We start from the raw sequence: 20,781 nt of genomic DNA, 5'->3' as shown, positions 1-20,781 counted from the left end.
ACCCGAGGCTTTTCTTGAAGCCACGGATCCAAGTCTCTTACGCTTGCTTTGCCTATCTTTGGAATAATGTGAAGACTTGAGTCATCTTTTCTTTGAGTGCCCTACATGCTTGCTATTTGGAAAGGCATCCTCCTCAAGTCTTGGCCGGTCCGTATAAGAATTCTCCCCTTCTCTGAAGATGGATTTGGGTTGATATGACCTTCACTGGCTGCTCTATTTGTGATGTGGTAGAGAGGCTGGCTTTCTGTGCCACTATCAACCATATTTGGATGGAGCGTAATATCAGGAAATGGACCTCCAATTCTCGTCCTTACCAAAAGATTTGGGATTCCATTTCCTTTGAGATTAAAGCAAAGTTATCTCTTGTCCCCCCCCCCTCTAGTTGTTTAGACTCCCCAAGGAACAGGCTCATTGTTGACTCCTGGGGCCTCTCTAATGTTTCTCTTGTTTCTTCAGCCTCTCCTAGCTGAGGCTTTAGCTGTATGTGTTTTTCTTGCCCCTAGGGGCCCTCTGTATTTCTTTTCTTCTCTTCGGTAATGATATTATTTATTCACCCAAAAAAAAAATACTGAATTAAAACTAACTAAAGTTGAACTAAAATTGAACTAGAACTAACTTCTTACAACCCAAAGGGCAAGGGGTATTTATAGGGGGAAGGGAGAAGAGAGAAGAGGGAAGTGGTAGGAGAAATATTCTCTTCTCCTTCCTCCTTTACATTGCCTTGAATCCCAAGAAAAAAGAAAAAAAAATAGAAAGAGGGAGAGAAAAGAATCCTAGATACATAAACCTTCTATTTATTTAAAAGTAACTTTCTAATTCTAACTTGTGCTTCCTTTTCTTTGTAGGTGTCTTCTCCAAGCAATGAGATCAAGGCATCTTTGACTTTTCAACCTTCCATAGATGAGAGAATATTTTCCAAATTAAATCTCTCCATAGTCAAATCCCAAAAGTGCCCTTGGAAAGTTGGAGGAGAGAGAGAGCAAGGGTGATGACTAGGATTCCACTCACAATTAATGAAATGTCAAATCTGTCCTTCAAAAAATGTGGAGCATGGGATGCTTATATGGGCCTCACTGTTGTATTCCTTACGAAAAATCACCCAAAATAGACCCAAATTTCGTCCAATTTGGAGTTCGGGAGCCCAAGATATCTCAAGTTGAAGTTGGACTACTCCAGAGCCTTGCAAATGGAATCTTTCGGCTGACAGAAAGATAACTTCTGATAATTGCACTAAGACCCCTGGAATCTGAACTTCCGCTTTACTTTGTCCCCGGCCGACTGTTAATAATTACAAATAAACCCCTATCCACGGAAACGGCCGTAACTTCTTCGTTTCAACTCGGAATCAAGTGCCGTTTGAACCGTTGCGAAGCTGACTCGACGGGCTACGCATCCACACTATTAACACCTCAAAATTATGCTAAGGGGTCCACTGTAATCACATTCAAATTTGATTGCTTGGCGTGATTCTTTCAGTGCTCAATCCAAACTTGATTTTCTCGACTCCTGGGCGCTTCCGGCTATTCTTAGCATCTTTTGCTCCATTTTCACAAGAATTCACCTAAAACCTTAAAAGCACAAGAAAGCACCGAAGTAACTCTGTCCAATGTGGTAAAATGTATGCTTTATGCCCTAAGATTTCACACATAAATGTGCTCATCAGTAGTCATCAACAAAAGTGACAATATCTGAAACCCAAGTTGGAGGTAACAAGACAAGGACCCCATACATTTGAATGGACTAAAGAAAAAGGACTAACAGAACACTTACTGATTCTAGGGGGATAACTTACACGATGAAGTTTCTCAAACTAACAAGGCTCACATTCAAGACTAGAAAGAGACAAAACTAGGATCTAATCTTTTAAGACTTTCCAATAAGGGATGACCAAGCCAACAGTGACTTTGATGATGAGAAGCAACACTGGAGCAAGCAACAGATTGTGAACCATCAAGTAGATACAGCCCCCTTGACTCTTGGCCTCTACCAATGGTCTTCCTCGTAGTAAGGTCCTGAAAAACACAAGAGTCAAGATAAAATATCACCGAACAATTGAAAGCCTTGGTCAATTTACTAATAGACATAAGGCTAAAAGGAAAATTGGGATGGTAGAGAACAGAAGACAAGGATAAGGATGAACGTGAACAATGCCAGTGCCTTTAACCTTTGCTAATGATCCATCAGCCAAAGTAACACTGGAGGATGAAGGAGATAAAGATGAAAAGATACCTGACATTTCAAACATGTGATAGGAAGCCCTTGAATCAATAATCCAGGAGCGGGATGTAGCTGAGAGACAAGCAGTTGCATTACCTGTCCTTACTAAAGTAGCAGTGGAAGAAGTGGCTATGAAATCTAGAACTGATTGTACCATGCAAATTCTTCCTCAGACATGACTACCACCTTACCCTCAGTGGGTTGAGGCTGAGGTGTCAAATCACTACTAGCAGCAAAATTAGCAAATTGTTGTTGTGCTGGTTTTCCATGGAGCTTCCAACAAAACCTTTGAATGTGGCAAAGTTGGCCACAATGATGACAAGTCCGTGCAGTACCCAAGCTATCAGATGAGGTACTAGATTGGCCAAATCCTTGTTGGTTCTGACCTCTTCTTGTCCCACGACCACCACCACGGCCACCTCCACGGCCTTGGCCTCCCAAGCGGCCTCCACCATCCCCTGTTTGTGACACAAGGGCAGAACTCTCAACTTCAGGTGTAGCATCACGTGAACCCTCACAAGATACACGAAGAACACGAGCAAAGGTATCCGTGAGTGAGGCTATAGTTTCTCCTCCGAGAATTTGTGATCTAACCGACTCAAATTCTGGTCCAAGGCCTCCCAAAAAACCCATAACAACCAACTGCACTCTTTGAGTCTGCATTTGCTTCACATCTGAAGAAATAGGAAGAAGAGAATTTAACTCCTCATACATTCTCTTAAAGTCTGCAAAGTATTGAGTGATCCTTCCTCTCGGTTCGATAAAACTCCTTAAATATCTCATATATACGAGATAAATTGTTTTGGCCAGAATATAACACCCCCAAATACTCCCACAATTCCTTCACAGTGTCAATATAAGTAACCAAATCCACTATATGATTCTCCATTGAGTTCAACATCTGTCCAAGGATTCTGGCATCAAATGTATCCCAGGTTGGATCATCAGCAGCTCTAGTGCCTGATAGATGTGCCTGCTGATCCCTCCCTGTCAAAACCAGGTTCACTATCTTCCTCCATTACTGAAAATTAGTAATCCCCTCAAGTTTCTTCTCCATAATGCGATTGGAGGATGAGGACACAACCTCCGTAACCATAGCAGTCCTCTTATCATCATCACCCTTATTGCTCACTCAAAATACCAATGAAGTCGCCAGCAGAAAATTAAGAAGAAAAAGGACAAGTAATCGGCAACCTTGCTGCCTCCAATCAAATAATACTCTCAACAATCAAATCACCATAAAACAGAGAATATAACAAGACTCTCAACCATTGAAGCACCACAAAACACCAACGAAACACAGCACATAAGTATCACAAAAAAAAAAAGAGATACCCAGCATTCGAAGGCAGCAATCTCCCAAAAAACACCATCAAAATACAATAAAGTACCATAAACACCATCAACAGCCTGCTATCATCACTCCTTCACAACCGACATCATCAACCTCAATCGAAATCTGATGTTATAGTTGGGAAGAAGCAGATTTACTCCATCAGCAACACTTTCAACCCCGCAACCAAAGAATGAACAAACAACGAAGGGGTGAAGACACCCTTGTGCTCACGGTCGTAAACCACTGGTTAGTTTAACCAGAAATCACAGAAAAGAGAAAAGAAGAAAGGGAATAGCACAAGATGTAAACAGTCCTAGTGGATCTGCTCTGATACCATGTAGGTTGCTAAAAATCAGAGAAGAGAAGACAAAGAATAGAGAAGAGAACTCTCACTATCGTGAGCTCTATTCAATGCAATAATAAGCCTATACAAAGGGATATATAGGGTTAAAGGCATAATAGGAAAAACACCAGAAAAAGGGGGCTCTCGCTAGCGCTAATCCCGAGACCCATTAGCTATCTATTATAGCTCTCTTTTATATTTTTACATTCCTAATGCTTATTTAAATTGTTTTACATTAATTGTATGCTTTCTACCACTAAATTATGTGTAGAATAGGGCCTATTAGAGACTGTGTACGTCGTACCCTACCAACCTAGGGTCTGAAGTCAAACTCCTATTTGGACTTTGATTTTTCAAAATCTGATAGTGCCATTGTGTTTAGATGGCCCAAAATAGGCTACCAAGTTTCATGACCTAACTAGGTCAAAAACCCACCGAAACAAAGCACCGAGTTCAACCCAAAAAAAAATGCATCAACTCACCGAGATCTTGGCCCAACTCGGTTTTCTGCCTGGCCGAAACCAAGACCTTGAACCATGCTAGTTACCTGTGCTATAACTAACTAGCTACTTGTACCACAAGTAACTAATCTTGTCCTTTCACTACCTAGAGACATCAAGAAACTACCCAATCCAATAATTACAAAATTACTCTTATATTTGACAAATATTCCAAAAATGTTTGAAGGGAAAATTACCAAAATACCACTAAACTAAACTAATGACAAACAACATAAAACTTTAAAGACTCAAGTCACAGCCTCAACTGAGTGCGCTTCTAGATGAACCCAAGCAGGCCCCTTATGACAAATGACCCCTGCTGGCCATGATCTGCATCATGGAGGGCCATGTAATTTGTTTTTTAGTATCCTAAGCCCTCCCCCATTCCATAAAATAGATTTTGTTCCCTATATCTCAATAAGGTTACTTGAGTAGAAAGATAAAGCAATAATGCTCTGATAGAATGAAATTTGACAAGCCAAAGATGAGACAGAAAAAATAAACTATCTATATAGCATCTATCCAAAAAAAATGTATATAGATATACCTGTATGGCATCAACAAGATACCCAGAGAGGATGGAAATCCATCCAGTCAAAACAGCAAGCCATGTAATTGCTTCCCATTGAGTAATCTCAGGAATTTCCTCTTCATCAGACTCTTCTTCACTGTGGTTTATTTCCTGTAATAATTATGTTGTGGATAGTAATTAGAAGAATAATGTTCATATCCCATCCAAACGGTATCCTAAAAAAGCAAAACGAAGCAAGAACAAAGAATAATAGGCTTAAAACTGAACCAGAGGGAGAGTTTGATAAATCACAACGGAAAAGTGGGTATTTAGCAAGATAGGAATAGACAATTAGACATGAATAGTGGACAAGGATTTTAATCAGCAGCAGAATCCTAGCCACATTTGCTATTACCTTGACACCAAAGAAGAGTTCGACCCAATGCTTTATTTCTGTCCTAGTTGATCTCGATTCGACATTAGAAGCATATTGATTGTTCCCCAATAACCAAATGTAAACATACAAATCTAAGGTGAGTGAAACAAGTATCTCCTGAGCTGTCTGAAGCGAAGATCTACCAAGAAACAGAACCTATGATAACATAAATATATGGAAGTGCAGGAGGGCGGTCTAAATCAGTCAAACCCTGTCTAGCATTTGTAGATCACAGAGGAGCCATTTCTCCACTAGTAAGTTTGGGTTCCGCTACAAAAAACTTGCATTCAAAGGGTGTAAGTGCTCTACCACTCATTCGAGTGCAAAACGTTTTGCCGTTCAGAAACATAATGTCAAGGGGCCGACTGCAAATCATTAATGCAAACAACAAAACCCGAACTAACTTTTTAGGATAAATAACAACTTTTATTGAAGAAAAGGAAGAACATAGGGGTACACAGAGATAAAGAGAACATCGAAATACAAACACAATACGGATGGCCCCCCTAGAGGACCTAAATCCAAACAGAATTTGGTCTCTAACTACAAGTCCCAAAGGAATAAAGCCCCCATAACTATCCAAAAAAAACAGAAACCTCATTTGCACTCCTTGGTTGCCAACAGAACTCAATGTGAACTGGAGCAGGCTGCAAGATGCCAAAATGGCCTTATGTGATTATAGATAGTAGCAATAATCCTCCCTTAAGTCTGTCATCTATCTAACCACATTTGCTGAGTCCCCTTCCACTATTGTATGATTCCACCCTTGCTCAAAAAGAACTCCATCCATCAATTCTGCCCTAGTAGAATCTCCTACAATACGCCAGGACAAAAACACCAGCCACACTTCAATTCCACAACCTGATAACTTCACCAATATCTATGGGTCCAGGATTACCTAGACCGTAACCATACGTGTAGTACTCACCCAAAAACAAAAAAAAACAGACGTGTAGAGCTTAGTGACATCTTCAAGAGGGGCCTGCCATTTGGATATCATTTTCAGTTTTGTCTTCTTCATATAGAAGAGAGGATACTAGTCTCTAAATAATTGTTGGCAGGGATTTCTTTCATCCACTTGAGCCAGAGGAGCAACCCTCTATTTGATTCTTTCATTAACTTTCATGACACCCACTAGATTGTTTAGGAATAACTTGTTATTCCTCTCTTCCCTAATACACCAAAAGGACGCTATCAGCACTACCACCCAAAGAACTCTAATTTGAGTGTAGGGAATTGATCTCCACTAGTAGAATTTTCACTAGGAATAAGTAATCATTAGATCAGGTCAAGAGATTAACAAAACCACAACTTAGGGTTTAGGGAGAATTCTGCATATTTTCAAGCTAGAAACTCAATAGGGTGATCGGTGATGATCAAATAAGAACAGAAGGATAAGTTTCTCCTAAGGTGGTTAACTGTTTTAGTTCTGCTCAGATTTCTGATATCAAAAGTAGAAGATGTCGCAGAACTGCCAATAGGAAATTAAAGTTCAAAATTAGGAAATCAGAATCAAGAGCAGAGACTGTTACGAGTTCCCAGAATTGATTATGGATCAGAACTTAAAAAATAACAGCAAAATAGATTTCTGAATGCAAGGGAATTGCAGAATGCTAGTACACAACCAAACAGAATTGATAGGGAAAAACAGAAGTTTTCTGACCACTTAAATAGCTGCTGTAACTCCAAATTGATAGCACAAAACAAAAAGGAATAAGTTGAAGAAGAAGTTGGCTAGATGTAGGGAATCCACCTTAGGCTTGAGGAGTCCATCTACCTCAACTCGGGCAAAAGGTGGATTTTGCAATTCCTGCATACTTGAAACTAATGACATTCACCTTTGCACTACTCTGTCTACACTAATGGCACAATGAAGCTCTAGTAGGGCCTAATGGATATTATTCCAGTGACCAAGAGTTCAAACTCGATTGTAGGATCCACTAATCCTTTTCAAAATGTATCAAATGCTCCTGCTATTTCAATCAACTGCCGAGTGTGGCATTTTCTTCTGAACAAGCACAGTGCCTTTATCCCATTGACTGTCAATGAAATCACAAAATAAGTAAATCAAATTCTATTGGCCAACAAAGGTTTTCTTGATACACTAGAACCAACTACAGGGTTTGCGAGTCCACTTAAAATGATCAAAATACAATATTCATACTCTTAAAAGGTTCTTTTTCTTCTTTTTCTGTGAGGGGCGAGGGGGAATGGTGCAAAAGAATCCTTATCAAAATAACATATTTTTATTGTTCAAATTGCAAAATGTACTCCATTTGGCCTGAAGGGGATAACCATGCATTTATCATCCTTCTTACAATTTAACTAAGAGATCAAGGTGTCCCTAGAACATTTTTTTTCTCCATTTTTGGTTGGATTCTTTCTTTTCCTTTTCTTTTTTTTTTTCTTGGGGTGCACGCACAAGGGGGTTGGTTGTGAGGCACAGTTTTTTGGAGCTTTTTGCTTCCTTTATTTCTCCTTCATTTTCCTACAAGTAATATTTCTTCAGTCATTGCTGATTAAAAAAAAATTCTACATAGAATGTGCATATACAAGAATACGGAAGATGCAACATGCCAACTGCTATTAAAGGAGGGGGGAGGTTAGAGATACAACTGAAATGCTTAGGAAAAGGCTTTTATTTTGGAAATCCATACCATTGAAGAAATTGTTGATCATGTTCTTCATTATCTTCAACACAGACACAGTGGTAGACAAAATGGAAAAGGGGAACTTTTGAGGGTGCTTTTCAAATAAGTTAATGCCCTCTCCCTCCCCCCAGCCAAAAAAAAGGTAGTGATTTGAGCACCAGCCAATTTTGATAAAAGGTCACATCCTCACTGCCAACTAGATTTACCAATGAATCTTATTCTGAAATGACAATATTGAACTACACTTTTGGGAGTTTAGGTTGATGTGTCTCCACTATATTCGCCAACATGAGATAAAATAAAGTTTACATAAACGTCCCTTTACTAACATATAATATACATGTGCTTATTTCCCATTCTACACTCACTATATGTACTCTAACACTCCCCCTCAAGCTGGACATGCCCAACTTGCTCAAGAGGGTATGCAATTGTAGTGAGTTGATTCCTTTGGTGAAAACATCAGCCAAGTGATTCCCTGTCTTCACAAAGGGGGTGCAAATGTAACCGGAACCAATTTTCTCCTTGATGAAATGCCGATCAACTTCAATGTGTTTTGTACAATCATGTTGCACAGGATTATGATCTATGTTAATGACAGCCTTGTTGCCACAAGACAACCGCATGGAGCCCTCTCAAACCCCAATTCTCCAACTAGATTCTTCCATGGACCTAATCTCAGTCGAAACTGACCGAAATCTCCAAGTTGTCTCAGTTTCGGGCCTGGCCGAAACGAATTCGACCATGGGTTTCAAGCCTGGACCAAGGTCGAAACCTCAAAACGAGATCCGGCACGTCTCGGTTTTGGGCCTGATTGAAACCGGCCTCAAAACTGAGATTTAGAACCTTGGTTTCTTCAACCATAAGAGTTCACATACTCCATGTGCCATGGCTCTAAACTCAAACTTTGCACTTGATCTAGCCACTACAGATCGCTTTTTAATTCTCTTGGTAAACAGGTCCCCACCTACAAAAGTGCAGTATCTTGATGTAGACCTATCAGCAACAGAGTCTGCCCAATCAGAATCAGTGTACCCCTCAATTTTGAAATGGTCGGCAAATTTTTTTCCTGGACTGAACTTCAAGTACATGAGAATATGATATACAACATCTAAATGCCCACTCTTAGGCACATGCATGGACTGACTCACTACCACAACAACATAAGCAATATATGTACAAGTAAGGGAGAGATAGATCAACTTCTCCACCAGTCTCTAATACTTCCCTACATCAATTAGAGAATGTCCACCGTCGTCACCTAGTTTATGATTTTGATCAATAGGTGAGTCAGCGGGTTTACAACCCAACATCCCTATCTACTTCAAAAGGTCCAACATAAACTTTCTTTGACACATATTTATTCCCTTCAAAACATTGTGGGTATGCAAATAACCCTATTTAGTTGGGATAAGGGTATGTTGTTGTTTTTGTGACTTTGATACTTCAATTCGTAAGAAGTATTTCAAGGATGAATGTTTTCCTCTGAAAAGGCTCTGACTCTTCCAACTTGCTTCAGCCTATCAGTTGGGCCTCTGTTTATCTTCCAAAAGATGAAGGGGGCCTTGGCTTGAGAAGAATAAAAGATAAAAACATTTCTGGTATTCTTAAGCTGATCTAGAAGCTGGCTGCCAAGACGAATAAGCATTTGGGTTCACTGGGTCTGATTTAGGCTCATTCGTTATGATTCCATTTGGACTGCCCACTCTCCTCCAGATGCTTCTGGGGTTCGGAAAAAGATCCTGAAGTACAGAATCCTTGCCTCTGGGTCATTAAATCCCTTATCGATGATGATGCAGACACTCACTTTTGATTGGACCACTAGCGCTCCCTTGGGATCCTCATCCACTTACTTGGTGACAGATCGAAATATAGCTCCAACTATGACAGGCTTGCCATGGTCTCGGACATTCTTCGCTTCAATGGATGGGCCCCTTCGCCTTCTCCCCCACCCCTTTGGCCGTCGGGGATGCTCTACAAGCCATTGATAGAAGGCCCAAAGGGAGTGGCAATCTTGTTGTTTGGACTGCCTCCTCTAGCTAGTTTTGCTCCAAGTCCGCTTGGGACCTTATCCGTGCTTGCCCCCCCCCCCCCCCATGATTCCTTGGTGCAAAATTATTTGGTTCAAGAGACACAACCCCACCACAGCTTCACTATCTGGTCGGCCCTCACCCGCTCTTTTCCAACACAGTCTTTCCTTATTTGGAGACAGATTTTTGCTTCTCTCATTTGCTGCCTTTGTTGGAATTCCCTTGAAAATGTCAACCACCTCTTTTCGCTTGCCCCTTTTCCTCTTTTGTTTGGAAAGGGATTCTCATATATGGAGGAAGCGTAACTTCAGAAGATGAACTTCCAATGCCAGATCCTTCCAGCAGATTTGAGACACCCATCTCTTTCGACATTAGAAACAAGTTATCCGTGGTCTCTTCCAGGTGCATGGACTCCCCAAGGAACAGGCTTATTGTTGATTTCAGGAGCCTTCCTTTTTCTTTGTACTTGCCCTATGCCCCTCCTAGTTGAAGGTCGGGCTTTGCTTTTTATTGAATCTTTCCTTCTCCCTTACCTTTCTTGGGGTTTTCTTGTATTCTTTCCTCTTTCGTAATATATTTTCGTATTCACCCAAAAAAAACCTATGAACTCAAGTACCCAAAATAAACTTAAGGAAACTAAGCACTATCTAAAATTGCCTCAAACAAATACTAAATAGGACCAAGCAAACATCAATAAAGAAAAAATATTTTTTATTACAATCCAAACTATGTAAACCTGAGGTGTATTTTACAGGACAGTTGTGCGAGATAGGAATTTTTAGCAAGTTTGATGGTTTTCTAGCTTTTCTCTATGGGCACCAAGGAAAAATTGTGTAGAGGGCAGAAACAAAGTTTAGGCAAGGCCATGAGTTGAGGCTGCCTCTTAGAATAGGAAAAGTTGATGAAATAAATCAGTTTTTATCGTTAGATAAATAACTTAATAAATCAATATATCAACATAATAAAGTAGTAGTAGCTGTAATAATGAGATAAAACAAACAAAGAGGGGATGGGAAAGATTGTCTAAAACTTCCTAGGGTTTCCACAGTTGTAGCATCACCACCAAATGAGAAAATCTTATCCAAATTAACTGTGAAAAGGAACTAAAAGATATAGACAAAATCCTCCACATTTTGGACCTGTGATCTGAATCTAACTATGGACTCATGTACACAAAATAACCACTTTAGTAAACAGTATTTTAATTGGTTCAAACGACTACAATCTAAGGCTTGACAAACATTTATAGAGATAAAATCAGACCAACTAAACTTAAACGACTAAACCAGGACTCACTAAACTAAAAATTATGGGTCTCCAACTTATAAGGGAAATCATATCCAAACAAGTCCGTCATGCAATGCTGCGGTCTAGATCCATTGGTTGCCCTAAAGTGACTGATCATGCTCTTGGGGCCCTTGGTGCAAGAAGCCAATGTTCTCTCTAGACTCTCCATCCAAATCACTTAGCTTGGTCGCTTTTATTTCTGTTCTGCTTAGTGTCAAGTTGTCAATTATAGCCATATCTCCCATCGCCAGATTCCATTCTCTCCTTCCTGCTGCCTCTGTTGGAATGCTTCTTAAGATGTGGACCACCTCTTTTCTGCATGCCCCTTCTCTTCTATTTGGAAAGGGCTCCTAGCAAAATGCAGGCCAAGGAGTCGAAGGATTCTTCCATTTGGGAGGGAATGGATTTGGATGGCTATGACCTTTGTTGGTAAGTCTCCCTGTGAAGTGGCGGGAAAGTTCACCTTTGGGGTCGCAATTAATCATATTTGGATGGAACGCGATCTCAAGAAATGGTCCTCTAGTTCCAGATCTTTCCAACAGATTTGGGACTCTATCTCCTTTGAAGTCAGAAGCAAGTTATCTTCGGTCTCCTCTCATTGTGTTGATTCCCCAAGAAACAGGCATATTGTTGTGTCCTGGGGTCTGCCTCACTCCCTTCGGCAGACCCCTACCTCCCCCCCTAAGGATTGGGCCTTTCTTTGTTTGTTTGATTAGTTCCTAATTTTTTTTTCTTTTCCCCCTTTTTAGGGGCCCCTTGTATCTCCTCCTTTGGGGACGAATTTTTTATTTCACCCAAAAAAAATTCTAGAAGACTAAGTTCGGTCTAGGTCTTATGACTGGGTCTTATTCTCGTCACTTCTCTTTGAGCCTTATTTTTAGGGATCATTACATGTTTAGTTGGATTTCGGTGCCATTGGAGAATATCTTCAATTACCTATCCAAAAACCTTATATCACAATCTAAGGAATACTATGGCTACCAGAAAAGTACCAGTTTGTAACGAAATTCATCTATTTTAAAGATTGAACCATATTACAATTTAGGAGTAAAGGCATAGTTGTCAAGGCGTTGCGTAGGCATCCAGCATAGTTCAAAATCTTGGTTGAAACCACCAAGATTTCGTGAAATATTTCGGTTTCTGCAAAGGTCAAAACGAAACTGGGTGCGACTCAATAGAAATGCAAGGTTTCGACTTAGTTTCAGTACAAAACAGTATATATAACAGCACTGTTTCGATCAAAATTTCGGATTCAACTTGGTTTCAAATGGTTTCGCCTGTTAAGAGGGAATATTCCAAAAAAATCCAAGATTTGGGTTTTTTTTTTTTTTTTGCCAAATCACCTACATTCCTTGGTGCAACAAAGTGTTGGGAACTACAATGCATATACAGCGATGATTTTTCTGCATTTGAGAAAGATTTGTGTAAGAGTCAAATTTAAACCCTTTTTCCTCAAAGGTTTCGAGCCTTCACAAAACCCTATGTGGTACTGGCATAGAGTTCAAGGAACGGATTCACATGGTGTTTTAACCTTGGTTGTACGCTTATACTATATGATAACACTTGTGCATTTGTACTTGTAAAACTTTGACATTGTGTAATATTAAATGTTTTTTTTTCATTCCTAAAGCATATTTTAGTTGTTTTCATTGAATTTTGTATATTCTAATACTAAATTATGTATAAAATAGGCTCTATTTGAAAATTATACAGTCGGATACGGCATACACTACCAACCTAGGTTACAAATCCAAACTACCATTTTGGGTGTGTTTTTTTACAATCTCAAGGTTCCAATATGTTTAGAAATGCTTAATTAGGATTTCCCTGAAGTTTCAAGCCAAAATATGACCATTTGACCACCGAAATGGCCAACTGAAACATGCAGGCTTTTGGTCAAATTTTGGTTGAAACCCAAAATATTTCGGTTTCAACCAAGGTCGAAACTGAAATCTTGAACCAAGCATCCAGGTGACAGCACGCCTTGCTTGATGCAAGAAAGGTGACCGCCTTGTCTTCGCCTAGGCATCGCCTTGGACGGCATCTCCTTCTGGCCTTGTGACAACATGCCTTATAGTATATCATTTTTTTGACACTTTATGAGTTTGCGTTGATTTATGACTATTGCTTTGTTTTTTAATGAATATGCTTGTATTATACCAAATGCTTTGTTTATTATATGTTAGTTTTATCCATGGTTCTAAATCTCGGTTGAAACTTGCAGTTTAGACCGAGATATCTCGGTTTCCCAAGAAACCGAGACGAAATTTGGTACGAGTCAAGTTTCGACCATATTTTGCACATTTCGGTAGTTTTAACCAGTTTCGACCAATTTTGACCAGTTTTATTAGGTGAATTACAAAGAAGTTATTTATGACTTTAGTGTTACAATTTCAACCAGTTTTGACAGCACCTAACATGTCGAGTTTCGCCCAGAAAAGTACCAGGTTTCAACCTAATTTCGGTCAAAACTTGGGAAATCTCGGTTTCCTGGCTGGTTGAAACCGAGATTTAGAACCTTGGTTTTATCATATGAGGTAGCTACTAGCATAATTCTATCATATTACATTGATATGATTTCTATGTTGCATATAAACATAATTATATAAAATTATCAATGTTATATTAAATATATTGCACGCCGTAGGTGCCTTATCACCTAGGCTCCCCTCCAACGCCTTGGGTCGCCTAGCTGCCTTGACAACCATGAGTCTAGGCACGTGAAATCCACACAAAGGTCTCTTATACTTATTTTACACAAGAAATTAGTTAAGTTCATTTTGTCTTGCTGGATTTAGCATTAAAAGCAATCTCTTGATGATGTGAGGCTTGTAAAGATATAAACTTCAGATGAAAATACATTGTGCAACCAGTGTTCAACGACCCAGATTGACCCCGGTGGTCAAACCAGTTGATTCCACTAGCTGGGCCAGTTCAACCGTTAAATCGGCTGAGTCAATGTTCACACTGGTGTTTTCGGGTAAGTATATTTAGCTATTTTATTCTTTATAGCCTAACAACTTATTGAAAATATTAAAGCTTTTAGACTCATAAAAAGCCCCAAATGACCAAATCCCAAATTAGGATAGAAGCATGTCTCGTCTCTCATCTCTCCCATTGCTCTAACCCTAAACTCATAACAAGAGAGGGAGAAGGAGAAACAGATTCAGGCATTCAACAAGGCATCTTCTACATCGATGATTGATTGGCTGGGGGCGGCTTTTTCTCCAACAACCATGAGCAGGTACTTTTTCTTCAATTCCTTTTCCTTCTTGGCTTCTCCTCACAACCTCTGTGCAATATTAACTTCTGTCCATTCCATTCTCTTCTTATTTTATGGCAGATGAACTACTAGATATCAAGAGAAGGGGCAAGGCGACAGACTTGCAAATGAAGAAGATTGGCTCAAGCTGCTGAAATTCAGTCCTTGAATTCCATGAAATCTTATGAGTTTTTGAGTTACAGATGGACAGCTAGGGCCGCTAGGCACCTTAATGTTATATTACTTTTTCGTTGTTTCATTTTTATTCGTAGTTTCACTTTCACTAGTTTGGCATTTGGATCATTTACAGTCCTAAACTTTGAAATGCTTGTTTTTTCATTAATGCTCCATCATGTGGTCTGGATGTCAGAATTTAGAAGTTAGATCGTTAGATTTATACTTCCTAAACTGTTGCAATTCAATTTTTTTTACAAGTTATGCTACATGATATTTTTTTTCTTTTTTCAGATTTTTTTCTGAAATTCCTTATCTTTTCAGTATTTTTATGATTATTTATTACATCACAGGTTGGTTCGTCCAACTCCAATTCAGACAGTTGAACCGCTGACTCGCCTCTCAGTCATCTTTCTGGGTCGACGACCAAACAGGGGTTTAAGAACATTACTTGGAGCTTCATTCAGTCAATGGAAATCCCAATAAACTTATGGAATCCCAGGGGCACAGAAGAATCTTGAATGAAACTTAAAAAATGCTGGGATAAATACCAATACACATCTAGGAACCACTACAAAAGAGGGGGGGGGGGGGCAACAACAACAACAACCTAAGATCAATATCTAATGATATATGCTGCCAAATGCATAGAACACCAGGGTGCATTCCATATATTCAAAAATTCAAGCCAGATCATTTAGATTGGGGGGTCCATTTGTGTACAGATTCTCCTTTTCTGTCATTAAGGAAATTTTTGTTTTCATAGTCTGTTCTAATAAGCTTATTAGAACAGCCAACCATTTTGAGCCATGTGGCAGGATGATGTGACGATTCTAACCGTTGGATAGACAGGTCATTTTTAAATTAGCCACCGGAGAAATTCAGGCGTAAATGCCATCAAATAACCTCCCATGCATGTCTATGCACCCTTGTATTTTTTCAGCCATTTATTTATGCCATGCACCACCCCATAGTCCCTAACTTTATTTTGCTACTTGAAAAACTCTGTTTGGACTACAAATTGACATTTCGAAAAACTGTGTTTGGACTAAAACTTGACATGTATGCAGGGGACCTTGGGGTCTACCATCCACAAAATTTAGGCCCCATCTGATCTTCCACATGGCAAATACTTGGACCATTCTAATAAGCTTATCAGAACCGGCCCATTCTGGAAACATTTGCCTCATTACTTATACTTTAATCCAAAATAATTAAAAATTATTCCACATTTCCACATCAAGTGCAGATTGGACCAAATCATATTACACGACTGCATCTTGATGGCCCAAAATTTTTGAGCCACCTAGAGGGCTGATTTCAGCAACAAGCCATTCGATGAGGCCTAAAATGAAGTAGATGCATAAATAAGAAGTAAAACACTTCCCATGGGATTGAAGTGGGTAAATAAGAAGCGAGCTAATGTCAAACATCAACTTAAGGGCCTACTTGAGGGATAACAGTGACAGGTAGCAAATCTTCTGGAGAGGGAAAAGGATGTTAATATGGAGAACTCACTCCATCAATGGGACTATAGAGGTTCCGTTGACTCTTCAGCTGAAAAAAGAGGTAGCTTGCATACGCCACCAACATAATACAACTGCTAAATCTAGAAAGGGATAATTCTGACTTTCCAAAGTGAACCTCTGTGTGAGTGAAATGTAGCACAGCCGGGAACATTATACCCATGACAGCCATCAGCAGTAATCCTGAGTTCACCACAGCAGCTGCCTGTTGTCAAGACAATCCACTTTTAGTTTTACTACAACTACAAAACTCCAGAGGGAAAATTCACAGATATGTTCCCATTGGATGGTGGTTAATCATCAACCTTATTGAAGACTTGAACTTCCTTGTAATGAACAATCCCACCAGTGAAGAAGGCACACCCAAGAACCAATAGCATATTTGATAGTATGGAGCCCAGTAGTGACTGCTGAACAACTCTTATCATGCCATTCTTCAAAGCATAGATGGAAATTATCATTTCTGTTGCATTGCCAAATGTAGCATTTAAAAGACCTCCAACTGCAAATCCCAACAGTTAAATTGTATTACTGTCATGAACAAAACGTACATTGGCAAACAAGCATGATGTTGTAAGCTAATCCAGTTTTCTTTGCATGAAAAATGTCCCATTTCATAAAAAATACAAGTACTGACATTTAAAAAACTTACTCACACAACGGTTGAACTTTCTTAGAGACAAACTCTAGATAATCTAATATGCGGGTTCATCAGGAGAAGTAAAATCACTTGTGCATTTCAAACTGATACCCTCAGGCCTCAACCCCACCCTGGAATCCCCCCCCCCAAAGAAAAAAGGAGAAAAAGAGGGGGGGGGGGGGGGGGGAAGAATAAAAGAACTCAACATCACTGTGGGTCAATGATAACGTATCCAATAAGAGCCTGACTGACGCTTTTGTATTGATATAACAATATAGGTTATCAACAAATATATTATAATTTCATGAGTGATGCAATAGCTATTCAGTGAAAAGATAAACTTGCTAGGCTTTGGAAGCCCAAGACTAGGAAGAATTCCAACCAAATTCTAAGGCTGGGCTCTACTCTAGACCTGTTTAAGAATCCATATGGGTAGTTGGGCCAGATATCAGCTTTGAGTTAGTTATATAGTAGGTTATGCCTTTTGTTTTCGGCTTTGTTAATGTACTGGACCAATAATAGCCCATAATTGGGGGTCTTAGATGGTGTATGGGATTAGTTTAGAAAGAGCCTTTCTTAATTATTGAAAGTTTAGAAGAGCCCATATTACAGTTAATTTCTAATTTTTTGTCTTTGAAGTCAAGTTTAGAGTTGAGAGACCCCTATTAGTGTAAACTGTTACTTATTGTCTTGGAAGTCAATTTTAGACTCAAGCATCTGCCTTACCAGTCTATAAAGTAGTAATATTGTACACATCAATTTGATGGTTTCGGGAATATTGACTAGAGGATTTTGGTTGAGTACAGCAGCCTTTCTGAGCGAGCCTCTGGGATCTCCTGTAAACCCCCATCATGTGCAATGGGAGGATATTGGTGGAAGCAGTGAGTGCAGATTCCCAGACTGCAGAGGAAATTAAGTGAAGTACTCCAGATACAAGGTATGGAAAGGTATCTATAACTTCCGCACCAGGACCTGCCCCCAACCTAGAGTAGTAGCTAGATGGGGAAGTCAAATCAATCCTTGTTCAAAAAAACATACATAAGCTTCTCTGGTACGCGAAATGAGCCACTAAAAATAGGTTCATTGCTCGGAATATTTTCCCACTGCTCTGGTGAGAATTTTGGAGTACTCTGTTTTCTCACACTCCCTGTAATAGTCCTATCGCACCACTCTGGAGGTCACAGAAATTTGAGATTTTTCTTAGAGTTGTTAGTTCACATATCAGGTACAATCAATCTGCATTATAGGGCTCACAAATCAGTAATTTCTGATGTACCCAATTTCTCCTTTTGTTCTTAATTCTGACCCTGTTTTACTCATTAGTTTTCTTCTATTTTTCTGTTTTGGTTATAATTTAAATTGTGATTTCATAATTCTAAAATCCCATATCAGTTTCTAATTTGAATTCCTAAAGAGTCTTCACCTCTCATATCTGATTCCTTGCTTAAACATCAAATTCTTCAAACTCCATATATTATTTCCACTTCTGACCATTGTGACCTGCAACCCCATTTCCTAAATGGCTGAATTAGGACTACTCGAGCCAGAGTTCTGCATCAAATGGTGTTACGGACATTGATGTCTGAACAAGAATGGAAGCACTGGTAAATAACTTAGCAATGGTGGAGTCAAAATAGTAAATGTACCTGTAGGTCCTGTAAAGAATGCAAGCTGCCTGCAGAATATGAACATTGAATGTAAGCAACAAATTTCAGAGATGAACAAGAAACCCATAAAATGCCAGAGTTAAGTCTCAAAGTTGTCACATACTCTGTTACATAACCCAAACGCTCTGCTACAGGTGTGATGCCAACTAAGGTGAAGAGGAAGACCCATCCCTGAGATAAAACACTAACTATTAAAGGACTGGACCAGCAGTAAGAGCGATATACACCACTGAAATTTGATCCAAGTAAAACTTTAAAAGAAATGAGAGTTGAAAACTTATACACTTCCAACACAATCATACAAATAGCCACAGGTCAATATTCTGAATTTCCCCTGAAACATATAAGGGCTATCAATGAATATAACACCCCCCCCTCCCCCATGGATGTCAATGAATGTAGTTTCCCACTTCTGTTTTCTTTCTCCAATTTTTCCTAGTTTGAGACTTTGAGCAGGAGAAAACAGTAGGGATGAGAATAGCTCACATGCTTTTCAGTAAGGTAGTGAAGCAAAAGTGCAAGGGGACCAAAAGGTAACAACATATTAATCTTGGCTTTGATCAAGACGGCATTAATACTCTTGAATGCAACTTTATAAGGTAAACGTTTAGGGATCCAAGTGTGAGAGACGTCTGCTAAAGCATGAGATGTTTCAAAGGCATGCATCTTTCTCAAGGATTGTGATGAACGAAATGGGATCTCCTCTTCAAGTTCAAGGCCTGTTTTCTCCTCTATGGATCCCATCTGCAAGACAAGATCATTTCATCTATCAACGAAAGCATCATTGCAGAAAAAAGAGAGCTAAAACTGGAAGACACAAATCAAAATTACACACCAAAACCTCTGCAACTGTCAAAGAGATGTGTTCAAGATCTGCACAGTTTGGTTCCGGAAAGGTTGGCACCATGTTGTTATGCATGCAAAAAAGGAGGGAGGTAACAGTAAAACAAAAATGTGACTGAAAAATAAAATGATGTGAATAGTTGTTCAGTCAAAGTAACAAATGCAATTATATCTATTTTTCTGTTACCTGATTTGTTTCAGTATGCATTCCTACTGTTATGATCTCAAAGGGAGAGAAAAATTTGTAGGTGCAAGTCCAACTGCAACTCAGTGCACAGACAAGTTCTTTCTAGGATGACTGAATTATTGATAACTCTCTAAATCCATTTATAAAAATTGAGGTGAAGGACATAGTGACTGTACAGCTACAGTAAATGGGTTGAAATAGTAAGGAGGTGTTATTGAACTAAAGAGCAGTGGATGACTACACATAAAAGTATTTCACATATTAGAAAATCACATATATATATATATATATATGTGTGTGTGTGTGTGTGTGTGTGATTTTCAAATTTAATTAGTACACCGAATTACTAGAGAATCACAAAAATTCACGAATTTCAGTAATTAAAGCCAGCTAAACTGAAAACTTGATTAATCGATGCATGGACTGCATGACCAAAGAGCGAGAAAATTAACTTTCGCATAGGCTTCAAGACAACAAGGTCCAGATAAAAAGAGATCAAACTAAGAGATGGGGAAAAACATAAAGCCTTCTACAAGAGAAGGATGATTCAATTAAGTAGAAAATTAAGAAACATATCCAAAATATCTACATATTTTCTCAAATAGTTTCAATTCAAATTTCATCCGTTCAGATAAACAAACACTAGATTTTCATCCACAAGTAACTGATAAAAGCACTTAATGGAAACGGAGAACTGACAAAAAAAAAAAAAAGGGGGTGGTGGGGGGCGGGATGTGGAAATACCTTCTTCTTTCATTGGGGTGGGGGGAGGAAAAACTGAACGAATTTAAGAGAATTGACGCAAAGTGAAGGGGAAAAACAGATGAAGGATAAAGAGAAGGAAAACGAGTGAAAGATCAGAATTTACTAAGAAAGCAATAGAGATAACCAGGACTGATAAGTAAAATGCCAAAACAGATCTGGCTCCATGTTCTTTAAAAACGAATACATCTACCACAATTACCTCCGGGGAAAAAAATTCAAAAAAGAAAGAAAAGAAGACACCAGCCAAAGTATCCTTCCGTTTACGAGTTGGTACCTAGAGATGAAACAGGAAGGAAACACGTTCTTACCTGAAGAATCCTTAAAAGAAATTGGCGCAGTAGTGCGGGTGAGAAAGCGGGCGATAGAGAAAGGGCTTCAAATTCCGAATATCCTCCACCCTACAAAT

The 20,781-nt window shown here is 39.2% G+C and overlaps 1 protein-coding gene across 2 annotated transcripts in view; it reads right to left on the bottom strand.

Moving 5' to 3' along the window:
- Nucleotides 1-19,537, bottom strand: part of LOC122669182 (vacuolar cation/proton exchanger 2-like) — a 73,374-nt gene extending 53,837 nt beyond the window's left edge. Inside the window, exons 1-7 of one of the 2 annotated variants that reach the window (XM_043865874.1) lie at nucleotides 19,422-19,537; nucleotides 19,067-19,324; nucleotides 18,684-18,751; nucleotides 18,560-18,588; nucleotides 16,579-16,775; nucleotides 16,266-16,478; nucleotides 4,944-5,078 (exon numbers count right to left, since the gene is read on the bottom strand). In XM_043865874.1, coding sequence (XP_043721809.1) covers nucleotides 4,944-5,078; nucleotides 16,266-16,478; nucleotides 16,579-16,775; nucleotides 18,560-18,588; nucleotides 18,684-18,751; nucleotides 19,067-19,324; nucleotides 19,422-19,499 — 978 coding nt within the window. In that variant the 5' untranslated portion in view covers nucleotides 19,500-19,537. The remainder of the gene's footprint in view (nucleotides 1-4,943; nucleotides 5,079-16,265; nucleotides 16,479-16,578; nucleotides 16,776-18,559; nucleotides 18,589-18,683; nucleotides 18,752-19,066; nucleotides 19,325-19,421) is intronic. The other variant, XM_043865875.1, reaches the window with a different exon arrangement.
- Between the last annotated feature and the right edge of the window lie 1,244 nt (nucleotides 19,538-20,781).

Source organism: Telopea speciosissima, chromosome 7 (assembly GCF_018873765.1).
Source record: "Telopea speciosissima isolate NSW1024214 ecotype Mountain lineage chromosome 7, Tspe_v1, whole genome shotgun sequence".
Classification (NCBI taxonomy): Eukaryota; Viridiplantae; Streptophyta; class Magnoliopsida; order Proteales; family Proteaceae; genus Telopea; species Telopea speciosissima.
Note: the sequence above shows the minus strand (reverse complement) of the source record. Positions and strands in the feature narration are given on the sequence as shown.